The sequence below is a fragment of the Cebus imitator genome, unplaced genomic scaffold (assembly GCF_001604975.1).
Source record: "Cebus imitator isolate Cc_AM_T3 unplaced genomic scaffold, Cebus_imitator-1.0 Scaffold31, whole genome shotgun sequence".
In the NCBI taxonomy this organism is placed as follows: Eukaryota; Metazoa; Chordata; class Mammalia; order Primates; family Cebidae; genus Cebus; species Cebus imitator.
Genome location: NW_016107346.1, coordinates 7,366,216 through 7,386,869, shown reverse-complemented (window position 1 = coordinate 7,386,869; position 20,654 = coordinate 7,366,216). Strand labels below are relative to the sequence as shown.

Genomic DNA, 20,654 nt, shown 5'->3' with positions numbered 1-20,654 from the left:
TTTGAGATGGAGTTTTGTTCTTGTTACCCAGGCTGGAGTGCGATGACACAGCCTTGGCTCACTGCAACATTTGCCTCCTGGGTTCAATCGATTCTCCTGCCTCAGCCTCCCAAATAGCTGGGATTACAGGCACTCACCACCATGCCCAGCTAATTTTTGTATTTTTAGTAGAAACGGGGTTTCACCATGTTGGCCAGGCTGGTCTCAAACTCCTGACCTCAGGTGATCTGCCTGTCTTGGCCTCCCACAGTGCTGGGATTACAGGTGTGAGCCACCACGCCCAGTCTGACTTTGTAACTGTCTATCAAATGATACTTTGCACCATTTTCCCTGGATAATTTTGTGTAGTTGTTTGATAGGTACACATTTCATAAAGGCTGGTTTCAGGGCTGGAGTCTCAGAGTTGTTAAAAAATTGTTCTTCCTGCAGGAATTATGTTATGCAAAGGAAGGAGGATGCCTCCTACACCTGTCTGTATATTTTATTACCAAAATGAAAAATATTAAAGTGGTTGATTAAAGAGAACAAACCTGAACAGCACTGAGAACAAGCAAGGGAAAAACTGAAGAGTTGAAAAGATGAAAGGAAAAAAGATGACTAAGCAGATCATCCAAATGAGCACAGCTTACAGTGGTGGACAGCAACCAAGAGAAGGTGACAACTGTCTCCTTGAACAGAGCCAGTGATGGCCCGATGCTGGCCTGCAACTGTTCACATAAACAAAACATGTGTAAGGTTTGTCATAAACCGCTATTATGCATTTTACTTTATAAATTTAAAATAAAGCAAGGGCTGGTGAGGAGGAATAAGTTCTAGTGTTCTACAGCACTATAGGGTGAATATAACTAACACAATTTATAATATAATTTCCAAATACCCAGAAGAGTGGATTTTGAAGGTTTCCAACACAAAGAAATGATAAACATTTGAGGTGATGGATATGCTAATTAACTTGATTGATCATTACACATTGTTTACATGCATCAAAATATCACTCTGTACCCCATAAGTATATACAATTACTACATGTCAATTAAAAAGAATAAATGCCAAAAATAAAATAAAATAATAAACACATGAAGGAAAGGAAAAAATAAAATAGAGCAAGGACTTCTGGAATATCTTATGCAAATGTATGCAAATGAGCACACCAATATATACAGAAAAGCAAAAGCAAGCATGTCCTTTCCTGTTTTGCATAAATGAACCCTGTTATCTCATTTTAAAATCAGCTCTGCAACAAAGTCTACCAGAAACAAGAGCACATACGGTCTGATTTCTTTTTTAAGAACAGGTGAAGCTGAACTATAATGATAGAAGTCAGAGTAGTGGTTTCCTGGTGGGGAGGATTGACTGGTGAGGAGCACAGAAGATTCTCTAGGTGATGTAAATGTTACATCTCCACCTGGAGATGGTGGCTATAGGAAAAGCTTGATACATGTTTTCCTGACTGGAAGCTGCCCTTGTTAACACTCATGTGGCTTCTAGGTAGTAGCTGCCTGCCCTGTCTGCTTTCCCTTTGTGTTGATCCCACATACTGTCATGTGGCATGCCTGTATCGAAGCAAATGTGGTATCCGGGGGTATGGCTCAGGGATGGGCCTCTCAGCAGCCTCAGTCTTGCTCACATTTGGGGGAACAGAACACACCTGGAGAAATAAGACCTCCTTTTGCCCTCCATACATTGGTGAGCATTTCTACCTGGAGCAATGCCAGCCTGTCAGAGCCCAAGTGAGGAAAGAGACAGCCTGGTTCAGCCCCATCACTCAATCCACCTACCATCCTCACCTGTCAATGGCGATGGCCAGCAAGGCATTGGTGGAGACGTAGAGGGAGACGGTGCGCAGGTAGTTGACGGAGGCACAGAGCACGTGGCCATGCTCCCAGGAGAGCTGCCGGATCACATAGTAGTCCATCTCGAAGGGGCAGCAGATGATGGCCACCAGGAAGTCGGAGATGGCCAGGTTGGCAATGAGCAGATTGGTGAGGTTGCGCAGCTTCTTATAGCGGGTGAGGGCAGCGATAAAGACAAAGTTACCGACACCACAGACAAGCATGATGCCTGCCAGTGCAATGCCGATGACGATCTTGGCTGCAAAGAAGGTCCGGGTCTTGGTCATGTCCTCATCCTCATCCATAGGGAGGTCGTAATCACCATAACTGAAGTTAAAGGAGAGGGAGGAGGCATGGTCTTGGGGTGGATTAAAGTTGGGTGCAAAACTCGTGTTTCCATTCTGGGCTGCCATGGTGATGCCTGCAAGAAAAGTGGTGTGAGGGAGGTGCGAGGGGTAGGGGTGCAGACCTCCGGCTCTCTCGGGGTTGGTGAGCCTGGCACCCTGCCCACATCCTTGGGGAGACTTGACTCACCATCCTGGATCCTGGAAGGAGGCACAACCAGTGGACAGCATGCAGGAGAATATCTGGTCACATTCTCTGAGTTCCCCAGGTATAGGCCAACCAGACCCACTGCCTACCCAGATGGAACTACCCAGGATGCTGGGAGAGGATACCCGAGATCTGTAAGCTGGGAAGCCCTCTGTGGCTGCCCAGCTGTCGGGAAGGATGGCATAGGATGGATCAGACTCTCCAAAACTCTCAAGAAGAATGTGCGCCTTTGCCCTTTGCCCAGGGACCAGGGCCTCTTTGTCTGCCCAGTCACATCCTCCAGCTCCCCATGCATCAACTCCCGCAGGGGCTTCTGGAACTCTTCCAAGGCTGCTCCCAGGTGCTGGCCCAGCTCCTACAGCAGTCGCAATGTTGTGGCACCTGTTGGCCAGAGACAATGAAGCAGGATGGCCAGGACACTGCAGGGTCTTCTCTCCAAAAGCAGGACATCACTCCCTCTGTACTGACCAAGCCACAGACTTGGAAATCATCAAGTCCATTTTCACATGGACAGACTGAGTCGCCCTGGGCCAGTGATTTATGCTCTCTGAGTCCTAATCTTCCTGTAAACCGAATTCCTGCTGCCCAGTCCAGTGCCTGGTGCATAGTGGTGGCTGGACCGGAATCTGTTGAGTGCATGACCGGGATGCTGTAGGTGGAGGAGACTGCATTGGGGTGGGGGAGTGGAATTCCCCTCTTGCTTCCCTGTTCTTAGGGAATGAGCTCCAGAAAGAAATCCTCTACCCGCCTTCCCCCACTGCTCCCACTCCTTTGGATCTGCTCCCTGACCTCCTTCACTCAGCTCTAGTTCTCCACCCAGAGTCAATCCTGCCTGAAAGACACCAATTCTGTCACCAAGGTCTCAAAACAGGGAAAATAATCTCTGAAGCCCTGAGCCCGGAGGAGACAGGGCACCCCAGGGTGCAAGGCTTCACCGAGGGGCTGGAAAAAGAACCCAGACCCCAACACCCACAGAAAGGGGCCCTGGCTGTCCAACTGTGAGTGGCCTTCCCCTCACCTTTCAGCACACCTGGAAACGACCTCATATGAGGGCGCCGCGGGGTGCTGTGTAGCAAGGAGAAGATCCAGCTGGACAACGCATTTGGTCCACTCCTGCGAGGAGAGGAGAACGCCGAGGGACAGGAACTGCGCCCCAGCGAAAGACACCCTAACCTGGGGTGCGCCCGCTAGCTCCTTTCCCAAGGTGAACACCTCCAAGAGGTGAGGTGCAAATCCCAGTGACATCCACATCCGGAGGTGTCTTCCCTCCAGGTCGCCACTCCGTCTCATGTGATACCCCAATCCCCGCAGCCTCTGCTCAGTCAGGGACCAAGAATCGGGAATCCTACCCCTCCTCGGCTTTCCAGTCCCCTAACCCGAGATGAGAGGACGCGCGCCCGGGCTGGGACAGGTCTCAGGCGCATTTTCACAGATAGCACTCCCCCCGTCCGGGAGCAACCCGTTCCAGCAGCCCCCTTCCTGCCCCATCAACGCGGCCGCACGGACGAGGTCTGGAGGCGACGCCCTGGCAGGGGCAGGAACCAAGTCACAAATTCAGGTTCCAGGCTGCGGTGCCTCCAGGCGGGAAGAAAACCGCAGGTGGGTGGAGGATGCGGTGCGCGGGAATTTCCCTACGGACGCTTGCTGTTTTCCGCTCACCTTTCAGGAAGGTGCCCCTCTACCTGCGCCCTCCCCGGCGACGTAGAGCTAGCCGGAGAGCTCAGCTACGCGCTGGCTCCCTCCGCCCGCGCCCACACACTCCAGGCCCCGCTTACCGTCCCCTGCCCGGTCCTAGAGGGCCCAGAGGGTATCTCCTGAAACCAACTCGCCTTCTTCGAGCCAGCCCAGACGCATCTCGAGAGTGGCGGGAGGCAGCGCAGCCAGAATACCCCAGAGGAAAAAGTGGGCGTCGGAGGACCTTGTCCCAGCGACTCCCCCACCGCACCGAAGGAGTCCCGGGACTGCACGGATCTGAGCCCTTACCTGCCTCGGCGCCTCCTCTCTGTGCGCTCTGCGGCCCCGGAAGCCGGATCGAGGGTCACAGGGTGGTTGGGCACCGGCGGGCCGCTTGGTTTTCGCCTCGAGGACCGGGACTTGCACTTGCAGAACCGCTGCGTGGGGGATGTCCCTCTTTTTTCCTCGCCCTGGGGCGCTTCCCCAGCGCGTCGCGGTCTCTGGGTTCCAGCTGGAGTTGGCGCTCGCCCCCGCAGCTCTTTCCTGTGGCTTGGACCTGTGAGCCCCGCCCCGCGCTCGACTCCGCCCCGGGGTCCCCGCCAGCCTCCGAACCGAGGCCGAGGGTGGGTGCCCAGCTCCCGCACCCCACGGCGTGCTCTCGGGCTGGTGCGTCCAGGGCGCCTGGCACCGTAGCTCTGGCCTCCCTGATGCGGGGCCCGGGACAGCGGGGGCCACCCCTCTCAGGGATTTCAGCGCCTTCGCCTGCAGTCTGAATCGGACCACAGTAGCCGGGTTTCGACCGTGAGCTTGCGAACAGCGAGCACCGCCCTCTGCTGCCAGCCGTGGCACGGCACCCGGGTCGCGGGCGCAGGAGCGGAGCGTACTGTCTTCCGGAGGTGCCCAGTGCCAGCGTCCGCGCCTACTACAAGGTGACTCTTTCAAGGAAAGCCCGGCTCCGACGAGTGCAGTGTGGGCCTTTCGGAGATGGCGGTGAAGGAGGAGGCCCCAGGAGGAAGCTGGGAATGGGGTCAGCTTGCCCCGCTCAAAGCCCCTGAAGTCCTCACTCAAACTTTTGGGATGACCACCGCTATCAGATTCCAGGGCCATATCCCAGGAGTGCCTCAGCCCATCTGTCCGAGAGTCCGGAGCCCTCCACTTTGCTTCTAACAGGCTCGAACTCCTCCCACGATCTCCCTGGTTAAACACAGGAACTGCCCATTCAAATGACTGGTGCCCAGGAAGCTCTGGGTGTACAGGATTGGACCTGTGGCAGGACCCTGAAGGTCTAAAAAGGTGTTTCCCATTGTTAAACCCCAGCCAGCGGATAATTGGCAGGTCAGAATATAGACTCCACTATGTCAGAACTTCCCTTTTTTTTTTTTTCCCCAAGGGAATCTGAAATTTGAGAACTTAAAAAATACTCTTTGTGTTTGTTAAAGCAAAATCCTTGTTTTGGCTAAAGAGAACTTGTCTCAGACTGAACACAGTCCACAGGACTGCCAATTAAAAAATTTGTGGGTGAATGAACTTCAAATCTCTTCAGGTTGTGACGTTCTGTGATTCTGACTTTCCCGCCTTAAGTGAAACTGACCCCACTCTCCTCCCCTCTTAGCATCTCTTCGGGCCTGATCAAAGGCAGGAGAGCCAGCTGTTTGCTTTCCTCCCGGGGAGGGGCTGCGATTGGGCAGGTGTTCTATAGGGTCAGGGCAAACTCCAGAGACAGAGGCAAAAGAGGCTCTGTTGCTCAAGGAAGGGAGGTGATGAGGTAGCCAATTACATGCCCTGGGCATGTTCTTTGGCATAGCTCATACTTTTCGACTTCAGCTAGAGGCTTCTCTGCTCATGGACCACGCCTGCCCTATTCAATGGGGGCAAACACCCCGGGAACATCTGCCTGCTGGTGCTTTCATGGAATCCTCTAAAGTACGGTTGCTTCCACACAGATTTGGAGACCTGCAGATGTCGTTGTAGTAACTCCAAATACTGACCACCCTCAGCAGAGTAGGAGCTTTTTCTGGGAGTGGACATGCGGTCCCCAGGGAGACAATGGGTGCTTAGAAAACGGTGCAACAGGCCGGGTGCGGTGGCTCATGCCTGTAATCTCAGCACTCTGGGAGACTGAGGCGGGTAGCTCACGAGGTCAGGAGATGGAAACCAGATTTTCATCCTGGCTAACATGGTGAAACCCCATCTCTACTAAAAACACAGAGAATTAGCCGGGCGTGGTGGCGCAAACCTGTAATCCCAGCTGCTCAGAAACCTGAGGCAGGAGAATCGCTTGAACCTGGGATGCGGAGGTTGCAGTGAGCCAAGATCGTGCCACTGTACCCCAGCCTGGTGACAGAGCAAGACTCAGAGAAAGAGAGAGAGAGAGAGAGAGAGAGAGGAGGAGGAGGAGGAGGAAGGAAGGAAGGAAAGAAGGAAGGAAGGAAGGAAAGAAGGAAGGAAGGAAAGAGAGAGAGAGAAAGAAAAAGAAAGTGCTATTGGGATTTGTCTCGGTTTGGGTTTCAGGAGACTCCCAGACAGGTGGAGGGGAAGTGAGACAGAGAAGGGAGAAGGGCTCGTACACTATATGCTAATAAGCAGTTGACCTGCAGACCGTGTGGAACATGCCACATGGTTGTTCACGGCAGCACAGGGAGGCTGGACATTCAGCCATCAATTTCTACCCCACCTCCCATGGACAGGTTACCTGAGGGCCAGAATTTCCCTCACTTTCAGGTTGTGTCCCAGCGTGGTGTAGAAAGCCCAAGGCTGAAAAGAAGAGAGCACCAGGCCTTGGGTGGGAGGTGTCATGGTGCCTGGAACTGCATCTGCCAGTGAGTCCAGGAGAGCAGAGGAGATTCCAGGCAGGCAATCACTCTCACAGCTGCTACAGGAGGGCAGCAGAGGGGACTTCCTTTCCAGAGGTGGGCAAGAGCCGTACTTCCACTGGAGTTCATAGACTGAACTGGGTGTGAACCCAGAGAAACTGGGTGAGCTGAGTGGGATTTTGAGAGGGGCTGAAGACTTTGCATTAGGTACTTGGAGGTAACTTACAACCCCACTTGGGCTCACAAAGCTGGCAAGAACTGGGGAAATGGAGATGACTTCGGTGACAATTATTAACGGACTTCTCCTTCTAGTCAAAGAGATGTCTCTAATTGCAAGCCCACAGTCTCTTCCCCTTATCTCTGAAAGAGACTTCTCTCTGAAGTCTTTCTGGTGAGAAAGGCTTAGCTGAACTACATGATAAAGTGCTTAGGAAGGGGAAGAGGCCAAGGGGAGGAGAGAAAAACCTTACAGGCCGGAGTTGCTACAGAGCCTCAGGGGAGGGATTATCTACACACAACTGGACATGAGAAAAATGGATGAGGTAAGGATACTTTGATACAGGGCCAGAAGATTATATATTGGAATCCATTTGAGAGACAAGAAGAATAAAAATTTAACAGGTGTAATATTTTGACAATATTAAATCTGAATGGTTTTTATTGTTCCCCCCACAAATCCTAGTGCATGGCAGCCACTCCACTCGTATAAATCCAGGAAATTGGAGTAGGTTAACGCCACCTCAGAATAACATCTCTCAAAGATACTCCCGAATGGGGGGGTGGAATTGTTGGGTCAGCCTGAGATGGCCAGATAGAGCCACATCTAGGAATTCTCCTAAATGGGAGAGGGAATATGTGTCACTACTCAGAATATGTGTCAGTATGTGTATAAAGGGTGAGAGAGTTCAGGGTTTGTCAGGTAAATCTGATTTTCAGATAATTTTTTAAAAATTACGTTTACTATTTATTTATTTTTTAGAGGCAGGGTCTCAATCTGTCACCTAAGCTGGAGTGCAGTAGCACAATCATAGCTCACTGTAGCCTCAAACTTAGGTTCAAGCGATCCTCCCACTTCAGCCTCCTGAGTAGCTGAGACTACAGCCTCAAACCCCAGTCTTGACCCCCAAATTATTTTTTTATTTTTATTTTTTTCTTTGGGGGGGCAGCGTTTCCCTGTGTCACCTAGACTGGAGCGCACTAGTGTGATTACCGCTCACTGCAGCCTGGCCTTTCCAAACTCAAGCAGTCTTTTAGCCACGGCCTCCCTAACAGATGGAAATATAGGTGCCTACCACCACACTCAGCTTTTTAAATTTTTTATTTTAGAAAACAAACAAGAAATGAGGTCTTGCCATGTTGCCCAGGCTGGTCTTGAACTCCTAGGCTTAAGTGATCTTCCCACCTCGGCCTCCCAAAATGCTGGGATTACAGGCATGATTCACAGCACCTGGCCCCTAAATTACTTTTGATAATTGTTTTATGTTTCTTGAAAGTGACTCCTTTCTAAGACAAAACCACATGGGTCTTCAGGTTTATAAAGGTTTTATATGTAAACTTTTTTAATTGTGAAGAAATTAATACAGATTCTCTGGAGCTTGATTTGCCAATAGATATTAAAAAGCCTTGAGGCTGGGCACAGTGGTTCATGCCTGTAATTCCAGCACTTCAGGAGGCCAAGATGAAAGGGTCCTTTGTGGCCAGGAGTTTGAGAACAGCCTGGGCAACATAGTGAGACCCCCGTTTCTACAATTTATTTTTTTAAATTTACTGGTATGATGGTAAATGCCTGTGGTCCCAACTTGCTTGGGAGGCTGAGGTGGAAGGATTGCTTGAGCCCAGAAGTTTGAGGCTACAGTGAGCTATGATCATGCCACTGCACTCCAGCCTGGGCAACAGAGTAAGATCCTGTCTCAAAAAAAAAAAAGTCTTAAAAAATATACCTCCCCTAATCTTTAATCTAGAAATTCTATTTTTATAACTTTATTTTATGGCGATAACGAATGAAGCAGGTAAAGATTTCGCCACAAGGATATTGATGGTAGTATTGTTTAGGATAACAAGAAGTTGAGAACAACTTGGATTTCTTACAACTTGGTTAAAATGTGATAAGAATGTCTTTTATGACATACCAGGCTCCCAGTTAAGTTTTTTGGATCAGTAATAAATTCCAATGATTCTAAAATCAACACACACACACAATTATGCATTGAAAAGTGTTGCTCTCACCCCTGTACCCATCTATTTTGTTCCCCTCGATTCCCCTTATGAGTTCCCGTTGTATCCTTCCTGTGCTGCTTTTTGTAAACACAATGGTATATTCTCATTTATTCCCCTTTAAGAAGTTTCCATATCAATATATATATAGGGCTTCTTTATTCTTTATTTTACAACTACAGAGTAGTCCACTGTGTGGATATACCACAGTTAATTTTTTTTTAAGGTCACTTGCTGGACACATTGGTTTAATATTTTCAAAATATGCCTGTTAAACTACAAATTGGGTTGTTTCCAATTTTTAGCTATTACAGTGCTGTAGTAAAAATGTTATACATATAACATTGCTTCAAAGAATAACTCTGACATAATGTCTTTTTGTATACGTGCAAATACGTTTGGATGACTAAATCCTAGATATGGTATTGCTGAATCAATGCTTTCGTGTAAATATTGTCACATTTAACTTTTTAGGGGGTCTCACTATTCAGTAGTCTTTGGAGGGTAGAGGTTAATACCAGGGGTGATCAATAATAAAATGTCAGCCAGGCATGGTGGCTCATACTTGTAATCCCAGTAACTTTGGGAGGCTGAGGCAGGAGGATAGCATGAGCCTAAGAGTTCAAGACCAGCCTGGGCAACATAGTGAGACCCTGTCTCCACACCACACACCACACATGGTGGTGTGTGCCTGCAGTCTCAGCTACTTAGGAGGCTGAGGTGGGAGGATTGCTTGAGCTCAGGAGGTTGAGGCCTCAGTGAGCTATGATCACGCCACTGCACACCCGTCTTGGCAACAGAGCAAGGCCCTGCTTCTTAAAAAAGTGCAGTAATAAAATGTCTGTTGTGTTCACAAAGGCAGTATTCAAGTGCCCGATTTCTCAGTAGTGCCTGTCTCTCACACAGGTCCTCAGTCCTTTTTTCTTCTACTTTTTCTTTTTCTTTCTTTCTTTTTTTTTTTTTTTGAGATGGAATTTTGCTCTTGTTGCTCAGGCTGGAGTGCAGTGGCAAGGTCTAGGCTTGGTTCAGGCTCATTGCAAATTCCACCTCCCTGGTTTAAGTGATTCTCTTGCCTCAGCCTCAAGAGTAGCTGGGATTACTGGTGCCTGCCACCACACCTGGCTAATTTTTGTATTTTTAGTAGAAACACGGTTCCACCATGTTGCCAAGGCTGATCTCAGGCTGGTCTCAAACTCCTGCCTCAGGTGATCCACCCACCTTGGTCTCCCGAAGTACTGGTATCACACGTGTGAGTCACGTGCCCAGCCAGGTCCTCAGTCCTGAATGCAGGTTCCTTTCAGTCATTCAAAGTATGATGGGGAGGGGCACTATTCTCAAGAAAATGACTTCAAGTTATTTTGTGTTTTTCCTTGTTTCTCTCCGGGAGTAATTAATCATCAAATTGAGAATGTACCCTTGTTATTGAATGCAGACATATTGTTAGGTATACTTTTTAACGTTGAAAGTAAATGTAATTAAACTCTATGAATCATAGCTGAGAAAGGCAAAGCTTAATTAATGGTTAAAGGTGCATTGGCCCTGGCTCTACTTTCCCTTCCACCCAGCTGGCTTTCATTGGGTTCTGCAGAGTGGCTCTGTAGGATACACCGGCTGACTCAGCTGGACCAGGTGTTGTTCCCTCTCTGGCTTCTATCTACCTCTCGGGGAGGAAGTGACAGTCAGGACTGAGACAAGGAATCAGGGTCAGTGCCCACCAGCCATGCTCACTGTCTATGGAGAAAGACCCAAGAAAAAGGTAAGTTTACATGAAAGCCAGAGAGCTTCTGGCTGGAAATTTGTGGTTGCTGTGAAAACTGTTTCAGGAAGTTTTCTGAGCCCTCAGAGAGAGGCGTTGGTGGAAGGAAGGTGGGTTGAGGGAGCAAAGTTCTTGCGAGAAGCAGCTCCTCGATGCACTCAAAACTGATTTCTATGATGGAGAGTTCAGTTAATGAAATCCCTTCATGAAAATGACCTTGTTCACTGGCAGGGCAGAGGAAGGAGAGGACAGTGCTGTAATTAATAAGAAACACTGAAGGTTTCACGTTCAGATCCATGTTTGGTAGAGTATAGAAAGGGTTTAGTTTTATGAAGAGACACTTGGGCATTAATTTATGTTGAGCCTCACCTCTGGCTTGTCCTCCTCCCTCCTTTAGGTATGTCACCTGAGGTCAGGGGCAGGGGGGTGTGGGAGCACTCAGGTGGAAAAATTTACATAATGTGGAAATTTGGAAAGTCAAAAGTCAAATTCTTTGCCCGCTCTCCACAATGCAGCCCCTTAGAGGTGACATGATTACCTGGACTTTATAAGTTCAAGTGCAAACAAAACAGGCTTTAGGTATGATTCGGCTCATTATGGGAGGGGTCAGGAGACGGAGAAAGCCATTTTCACTATGGCCAACATAGATCTCTGAGTTAATTAACTTGAATATTTTTAAAAACTTGATTTTGGCTTGTGACCTGATGTGAAATAAGTTGTCTTAGGTTGGATTGACCTAAAAGCAGATCTTGAGACAAAGATTTGAGTCATGTTTATTGTTGGAGGTCAGGGAGTAGGGTTAGGGTTTACATCTGAGTCTAGAGTCATGGGTTGGGGCAATTCACCCCACCCACAATAGGTGGGTGCTGCAAAGTGACCTGGAAAGGGCACAGATGTGGGGACAGGTGAAGAATGGGTCAAATGATGCAATCCCCCCGCTTAGCTCTCACGTCTTAGATCCCAGAGCTACCTGCCTTGCTCTTTCAGCACTGCTCTGGTTCTGTGATTGCTTCAGTAATTTCTCTTGTTAACTTAATTTGCTCAGAGCTGAATTCTGTTCTTACTATCAAGGAATCCTAACAGATCCAGGTTGAAACAGGTTAAGTTTTAAATGTCACAAAGCTGGGATGGGAGAGTTAGGACTCAAACCAGATTCCAAAATCTAGGCTTCTTCCACTACACTAACTTAAGTGAAATCTTCCTGCCTCAGGAGGAATGTGGTATTGAAGCAAGAACTAGAAAAAAATGGGAGAGGAATGAATAAGCTTACCAAGATCCACACTTGGCCCTGGGGCCAAGGGCATTCCAGGCCAGATGGTCTGGTATTGACAGACTGTAATGGTGTCTCTCAAATTGGAGTGTATATTGAGACCTTTTTTTCAAAATGTGCATGCCTTGGCCCCAAGCTGGGAGATTCTTTTTTTTTTCTTGGTTCACTGCAACCTCTGCCTCCTGGGTTCAAGTGATTCTCCTGCCTCAGCTTCCCGAGTAGCTGGGACTATAGGTACGCACCACCGCACCCAGCTAATGTTTTGTATCTATCCATCTATATTTTTTAGTAGAGATGGGGTTTCACTGTGTTGGCCAGGGTGGTCTCGATCTCCTGACCTCATGAACCGCCCTTCTCGGCCTCCCACAGTGCTGGGATTACAGGCATGAGCCACCGTGCCCAGCCCATGCTGGGAGATTCTTATTCTACATTTCAGTAACACTTTCTTGGCTTCTTTGAGTATTCATTCTTTACCAAGATTCCTGCAAAAAAGCAAAAAGAAAACTAAAAATACCCTGATGGAAATCATTGACCTGAAGAAATGGACCTGAATGAATCTGCCTAGAGACACCAGAACATCTTCCAGCACAGGGGCCTTTGTTTTCTCTCTAGTAATGTGTATCAGCCGAGATTGTGTGACTACTTTCCTTTCTTTTTTTAAAAAAATATAACCTTCAGTTTTGGGCTTTTCTTCTATATTTAATTCAGTTTGTACATTTTTTGAACCTCTATGAGTTGAAAACATCACTAAAAACACAAAAGCTGGGAAGAGAAAGTTAAAAGCAGTGACAAATTCATCATGCTGTTTTTGAGTACCAGCTCTGTGTAACACACATGGCTTGCAAGGCTTTGAAAAGTGAAGGTTGGGGTGTAGCTGACTGGGGCAAGGATGGGGAGATGAGAGATGTCAGGTTATCCAAAGGTGTAGCTTCTTCAGGGAACTGGGAGTAGATTTTGAGAAACTATGTGCCCAACAAACGGCCTGAATCACATACATGCCAGTCTTTTAAAACAGAAGGTATCTAGCATTTAAGTCCAGAAATGCTTTGGTAAGGATGAGAGCCGAGAGGTGCTGGAGTGGCTTGCAGCCTCAGGAGTTCACATTGTGCAGCTGGTGGCATATTTTTGGCCTTTGCATCATTTGGATTTGAACAGGGAATGAAAAAGCTTTTAGCTCCAAACCCTTACTGTTCCCATTGCAGACATCCTCAGCGGAAAAGATATCCCTAAACAAAGGCATCCAGGGGCATGGGACATTGGTGCTGTGTTATCCTTTGAGGGTAATGGTAAATAAGAGCTGGGGAGAGGGGTGTGAGCCGGAATTGCACACCTGCTTCTAGCCCCATCTTACATCATATGCACCCCCTTCACCACACAACACCATCCTTGACCCCAAGGGACCCTTTAGAAGGAAGGATGAGGATATGGCCCAGCAGGGGCCATGGGGTTTCCGTACAGCAAAAGCAGGACTGGGGACAGAAGGAGGCCCCACATAGGCATGCACCCTTTTTCTTTTTTAACCTTTAAGTTCAGGGGTCCATGTGCAGGTTTGTTACATAGATAAACTGCATGTCACGGGAGTTTGCTGTGAAGATAATTTTGTCACTCAGGTAATATGCATAGTACCCGATAGGCATTTTTTTCTGCTCCTCTCCCTCCTCCCACCCTCCCTCCTCAGGTAGGTCCCAGTGTCTACTGTTCCCCTCCTAGTAGCCACGTGTTCTCATTGTTTAGCTGCCACTGATAAATGAGAACATGTGGTATTTAGTTTTCTGTTCCTATGTTAGTTTGCTTAGGATAGTGGCCTCCAGCTCTATCCATGTCCCTGCAAAGGGCATGATCTCATTCTTTTTTATGGCTGCATAGTACCCCATGGCGTATGTGTACCACATTTTCCTTATCTAGTCTACCCTTGGTGGGCACTTGGGTTGATTCCACAGGCATACATCTTTATTTGCTGAGACCCAGCCTGGTGACAAAGAGACCCAGCCAGAGATGAGGGTGAAGTGAAAGGAGAGGAAAATATAGATGAGAGATGGCTATGGTGAAACATTATAAATAACCATGTTATAAAAACTCGAAAGGTAGGAAGTGAAGAACTGAGCCCTCCACTGACATTGTCCACATCAGATTGCCCCACAGGATTGCTCCTTCCATGCCACCTCCTCAGTGTTTGCTGTTGTGGCTGTGGTTTTAATAGCAAAAGCCCCCCTTGATATTCCCTGTTTTCCCTGTGGCATGTTCGTTCCGGCAGAATGCTCTTTGCATCGTCACATGCAAAGTTAGAGTTTAGACTCCAACTTCCTTGTTATCTGAGGCCAACAAACTCAATCTGAGTCTCTGGATATTGAATTTCAGGGAGCTCTGAAGTCATCATCTCCCCATTTACTTCTGTGCACCTTCCCAGACTAGCCTTTCTGAGGCCTGTCTGGTGGGTTCACGTTTTACAGGCTGGGGGCTGACTTCTATTTTATGTCTTGAGGTAGTGATTGTTGCTATTTTTCTGGAAGCAGAAAGGAACAGCGCTTGAAAGGGCCGGCTATTATTTGCACTTTTTCCTTGCAGGCAGCACTTTAACACTCTAAGGGGGATAATTTGGCCATGGGATTGGTTTAGAAAAAAGTCTGGCAACACCCAGAACGAAATGATAGAGTCTGTCATCTGTGCCTGATGGTGGCTCAAACAGGCTACTGTAGTTATGATTTCCCCCCCAAGCTCTTTTAGCCTCGCCTTAAAAGCTGTCATTGATGAAAATGGCACATCAAGGCAGGCAGGCTCTCCAAGAAGACAATTCTTGTAACACAAAGGTGGTTAAAATCTAGATACTTAGACATGTGAAGAAACCCTTGGAATGAGAAACTGCAGTGTGTTAGCAGTGATTGCTTCTAGGTGGTGGAATTATGGAGGAATTTTTAATCTTCCTATTTTTAAATTGATGCATGGAACTCATGAATTACTTGTGTAATAAAAGTTGCACACATGTAAAACAAAAACAAAAGTTATACAGATATCTGATATCTTGTAAACAACATATTTCATTTTGACACATTCAATGCCTTTGAAAATTTAACTGGGGAATGATCAAACCCCAGGTAGTTTTGAACAAATATTTTCTAGTAGTCAAACAACTGGTTTAGAGCCATCTTGCTGAATGGTTAACCAGTGTAAAGTCTCCATGAGGAAACAGCTGAGTGCATTGGCGAACCCTCCGTAAGTCAGGGGACCCCATCAGTGGGGTTATACTCATCAGGCATAGGATGCAGGCAGCCCATGTCAGAGTTGCCTGAGAAGTAGCTTTTCACAAAGCCTTTGCCTCAAGGAAGCATCGTTCTTTGCAACCACCAGAAATGCACTGAAGCCCAAGTTGGGGAGAGGAATCTGGGGTAGATAGCTGTGGCATGTGTCACGGAAGCCAAGTCAGGACTCTTGGGGACCCAAATCACAGCTTGAGGGTCATCCTAGCTGCTTGTGTCTCCACTCTCTGGGGGCTCTGCCTGGTTCTTTACATCTTTTTTTTCAATTGTGTCTGCCCTGTCCTTCTCTTTCCCTGCCACAGACCCAGTTTGGCCAGACTTCCTAGTTTTAAAGCCCAGGAATCTGACATGCCTAAGAGAGAGAGAATTTAACTGACCCAGCTGGGGTCAAACATATACCCAGGTAGCCACTGCCCCACAGGGCATATTTGCGTTACTTGAAAAAGGCACCCTTCCACGAGGCAGATACAGCCCTAAGCCAGTGCTCACAATCTAGGCTTCTCTTGCACCTACCCATTCCTCTCCTTGTGCAGGGCACAACCCAGGCAGCAGTGCATGACAACGCTTGTCCACTGTTGATCCAATTAGTTGTGGCTGGGGTAGAGGCAGGCAGATTCACATAGTGTCTTCTAAGGAGGTAGGTGGGGAGGACAGCACTTCTCTCCACCATTCCCGTGAACAAAAACAGCTCTAGAACTTTCCACCCTGCCCTTCTCGGCAGATCATGCTACCACGGGGCTGGAGGAGGTATTCTGTCCTGGCATATTTCATTAAGAAACTGCAACCCTTGTTTGTAAGTGTGGAGGCTATGGCTGAATAGAAGTTGAAAAACGTGTTACTATGTATAGCTAAAGAAAAAAATAGAGCTCATATGGGCTCAATCTGCACCATCAAATAAACGAGTGAAATCAAAGGTAATTTTTTGGGACTGATTGAAAAACAAATGGTTTATTATAGGAAAGAATAGACATTCTTCTTCTTGGAGAAAATTTCATTTCAGAAACTTAAAACACCTGGGAAGTCACAGGGTCCTGTCTGCCAGGAGAGGGGCAAGGGCAGGTGGAGGCATGTCTACATGGCTTCTCCCACCGCCACTCCCTATCCTCAATGAGAGTATCCAGCGCAGAGAAACACTACTCCGCTTTGAACTCTGTTTGAAACCTTTCCCTATAAAGTGGCTCATGGCTTTCTGGAATCTGTTTGTAATTGGCAGTCTTGTTCCCATATCAGACATAAAAACCCATCTGTATTTTCCAGAAACCTGCTGGTGTCCTCTGCATCACCCAGGCCCCCACTTCCCCCTCCTGTGCTTGATGAGACTCCAGGCTGTGTCAAGGGCCCCTGATTATCTTTTTGTCTCTCCCTGCAGAGCATGCTCACCTGATGGGTCATTATTGGCTTTAAAACTAGGAAGACTGGTCAAGCTGGGTCCGGGGCAGAGAAAGAGGAGGATGGGGCAGAAACACAGTAAGAAGCCCAGTCACAGGCTTCTTTTCTCTGCTCTTCTGGTGACATGGAACTTCCATTGCCACTGACTGCCCTTCCCTCCTCTCCTCACCATTTCTTTAGACCCAGTATTGCCAGGCATGTTTTTCACAATGTCGCCCCATTAGCCTTTGTGAAATGACAAGGCATTTTCTCTTCTTATAGTTAGAAGTCAACATACTTATAATTGACTTTAGACTATTGTTTGAGATATTACAGATATTCCTAGGTTTTCTATTTCAGATTGTTTTGTGTATTTTCTGCTATGAAAATAAGATTCAGTTCAAGGCTCACCTCTAGGCTGGATAGGGCATTCCTGGCCAGGGAATGTCTATGGTGACACTAGCAACTTGGGCGTAATTGGTTGAATCGATCTTATTTGGGGCAAGGAGTCTGCAAAGTTTCCGAATTTCTCCTAACTTCTCATCCTATTATGTTATTTTCTTTCTCAGAGAATATTGGGCTATACGTCATGTCTTACACTGCAGGTGTGATGTGACTTAGGCATCTATTCAGTGGTGCCTTGGAAGATTGGAAAAATCTAGAGAGAAAAGTAGTTTGGCCTATTTTAGAGATCTTTGGTTTTAAAAGCTGTGGAGGATTTGTAGAAGCCAGCTTGTAAAATGCAGACGAAATCCCTGCGCAACAAAAGACACTTATGGGAAAGTCGTAATGTAGATGCAATGACTTTCGTGCACACAGTTTAGAAGTTTTCTCGTTGAGCCATAAAAATTTTTGGGATGTAGAGTCCAAGAAACTCAGAATAGCAAGCCAAGAATAACCTTCACAAAGAGATTTTAAAATGCTTTTTGCCAGGCAGGAAGTGATAGAATAGAGAATCCTCAGACTGGAATGGGTTATTGAGAAAATGGTTCAGTCATTTAATCCTTTAATGACACAGTTGGAAATCTTCTGGAGTGTTTTGGTAAGTGTCCAGAGTTTAGGAGATACTCTGGAAGAGAAAAAAAAATCTAATTAAGCATTACTGAACAATTGTGAACTGTGGTCATCAGAACACTCATTTTGTATTACCCTCACTAGGACGTGAAATTGTTATGGGTAGAAACTGGAGTTGAGTGAACATGTCTTCTTATGCATCTCTATTCTTATTCCTCTCAATTACTAAGGCTGCAAAATGACTTACATCTTACACTTAAAAACTCTTATACTTACAAATAGGCACACTCAGTGGCTCTGGTTCTCTGCCTGGGATGTACATTGCAATCACCCAGGGAGCAGTGAAAGAAACACTGATACCTGGAGCGTAATCCCAGGGATTCTGAATTAATTGGTCTGGAGTGTGGTCTGGATTTGGGGATTTTTAAAAGCTTCTCCAAATGATTCTAATATGCAGCAAAATCTGAGTCCTCCTATATGAGATTTTCTTACAACTTTTTTTAACAGATGTGTTTGAGATTGGCTTGATTGGCCTTCATTGAAACCTGGTGTTCCTTTTTTTCTTCCCTTTTCTCTTTCTTTCTTTCTTTTCTTTCTTCTTTCTTTCTTTCCTTCTTTCTTTCTTTCTTCTTTCTTTTTTCCTTCCCTCCTTCCTTCCTTCCTTCCTTCCTTCCTTCCTTCCTTCCTTCCTTCCTTCCTTCCTTTCTTTCTTTCTTTCTTTCTCTCTCTCTCTCTCTCTCTCTCTCTTCCCTCCCTCCCTCCCTTCCTTCCTTCCTTCCTTCCCTCTGTCTCCCCCCGCCCCTTTCTATCTTTGGCAGAGTCTTGCTGTGTCTCTTAGGCTGGAGTACAGTGACGTGATCTCAGCTCACTGCAACCTCCACCTCCTGGGTTCAAGTGATTCTTATGCCTTAGCCTCCTGAGTAGCTGGGATGATAGGTGTGTGCCACTACGCCCAGCTAACTTTTTGTATTTTTAGTGGAGATGGAGTTTCACCATGTTGGCCAGGCTAGTCTTGAATTCTTGACCTCAAGTGATCTGCCCACCTCGGCCTCCCAAAGTACTGGGATTACCATGAGCCACAGCACCTGGCTGAAACCTGGTGTTTCTACTGAACAGTGTGTCTATGTTAACAACCCAACTAAAGAAGATTTAGAAGTTCCAAGGTATCTTTCAGCTGCACTTATACATCTTGTATGAAAATAAGTATGTTTATAGAAATTCACAAGATGTTGATTTTAAGTTTGATATGTTAACTGAAAAATCACAAGGTCTTCTTAAATTTGGAGAGGAGACTTTATTATAAAGGGTTACAGCCTGCAGGGTGGTCATTCTGACAGGCTGGAAAGCATAGCTTTCAGCAGAAAGCAAAGGCAGGCAATTCATGGGAGGGAAAGAAAGATGAGATAGAAATTTATGCTGAATGGGCTGGTCAAGTATGCATATTCAACAGGTTATAGGAGAGTCTATGGATATTCATGAAGGGGGTCCTAACACTTGCATAATAAGCAAACATATGTGTTACATGTATCCCATGTTCACTTTGGGGGTGGAGACTTAACATATAAATGCAATATAATTAGGCACTATACATTGAAAGATAAAGCAGAGACATGAAGGCACTCATGTGTGCAGTCTCTGTAAACCGGCCGGAACCAGTCCACGGTCAGTTAGTTAGTGGTCTCTTGCAAGGGAGGTTACTGAAACCAGTCTCTTTTTCAATCAGAGTTGTATTTATGGCTTGTGGAACAGGCAGTCAGTTAATCAGTGTCTGGTGGTGGATGAGCTGCAAATTGTTTTAATATTGCTTATCTCAAGGTCAGTGATTGCTTAACTGCTAGAGAAAAAGAAAAACCTCATGGTAGTTAGAAATTGCTTGTTCTTTAAGTGTAGGAAGAGGTGCATGACTTAACTTTTGTCTCACATGGCCTTAGGTCCTGTTTATAATTTGTGTCTTCTTGCCACAAAAAGTCCATTCTATCAGTTTCGTGATCCCTATTTGAATATTAATTCTGGTCAATTGTTGTATCTAAACCACAAAAGGGAGGGAACAGAATGAGGAGTGTCTGACTTCCCATCCCATCATAGCTGAAAACTCAGGTTTTAAGGTTTCTTTGGGGTTCCCTTGACCAAAAGGGGACCATTCAGTTGGTTGGGGGGCTTTGGATTTTGTTTTTAGTTCTTATTTCCCCCTTTTGGCTGAGATTTTTTCAGAAGCAGATTGATGGCCAAACTTTTATTTTTGTTCCATATCATTGCCCGGAGGGTGTGGTCACCTGCCCCGCGTCCATCCATTCTGTTGGTGGCACCCCTGTGTTCAAGAGACTTACGGCCAAAAGATGTACAGCCAACTCACATTCCAGGCCATATGGGAATGGAGGTGAAGAGGAACTTATTAAAATTTTTAAATTTTAAACCCTTAAATTGTCTAAGCAACATAAGAGCCAAAAACCAAAAGTCGAAAAAGCAAGGTTACAAAATTAACTTATCTGTAAGTTTTATGCATCGAGCCAGACTTACAGCAATTAGCTTTATAAAACGGAAGCATTTTGTTAAAACCATTTGAGCTAAGGAATTTAGAGATTTTTTTTGTTGTGCCACAATGTCTTCTGTGATCTTTTTAGTAATTTGTTCTAAGTGGCCAATAAATTTTTTATCATCTCTTTGTGTAAACCCTGTAACCAGGAACACCTACATCCAGTAGGCTTTGTCACTGGGTATCTCAGTGTCCTCTTGGTAATTCTCCTTTAAGTCTATAGGAAGCAGAAAATTTTTTATGGTCAGGATGGTTGGAAAGAGGCCACATAGTGGCCCAGAGGCAAAGTCCTTCAATTTGTCAGCTATTTAGGCATCTGTGTGCCTATTTTTGGTTTGGAGGGTCTGAACTAATTTTACCCCTCAAAACTGGAG

At 46.5% G+C, this 20,654-nt stretch overlaps 2 protein-coding genes across 3 annotated transcripts in view; one reads left to right on the top strand and one right to left on the bottom strand.

Moving 5' to 3' along the window:
• Positions 1–4,618, bottom strand: part of PROKR2 (prokineticin receptor 2) — a 12,226-nt gene extending 7,608 nt beyond the window's left edge. The window contains exons 1-2 of one of the 2 annotated variants that reach the window (XM_017523994.2): positions 4,368–4,618; positions 1,788–2,253 (exon numbers count right to left, since the gene is read on the bottom strand). In XM_017523994.2, coding sequence (XP_017379483.1) covers positions 1,788–2,245 — 458 coding nt within the window. In that variant the 5' untranslated portion in view covers positions 2,246–2,253; positions 4,368–4,618. The other variant, XM_037736909.1, reaches the window with a different exon arrangement.
• Positions 3,462–5,576, top strand: LOC108300988 (translation initiation factor IF-2-like). The gene has a single exon (XM_017523995.2). The coding sequence runs from the start codon at positions 3,995–3,997 to the stop codon at positions 4,829–4,831; it is 837 nt and encodes a 278-aa protein (XP_017379484.1). The 5' UTR covers positions 3,462–3,994; the 3' UTR covers positions 4,832–5,576.
• The last annotated feature ends 15,078 nt before the right edge of the window (positions 5,577–20,654 follow it).

What these genes read in the sequence shown, in the direction of transcription:
- LOC108300988 (XM_017523995.2), top strand. Translation starts at nt 3,995, where the DNA reads ATGCGGTGCGCGGGAATTTCCCTACGGACGCTTGCTGTTTTCCGCTCA.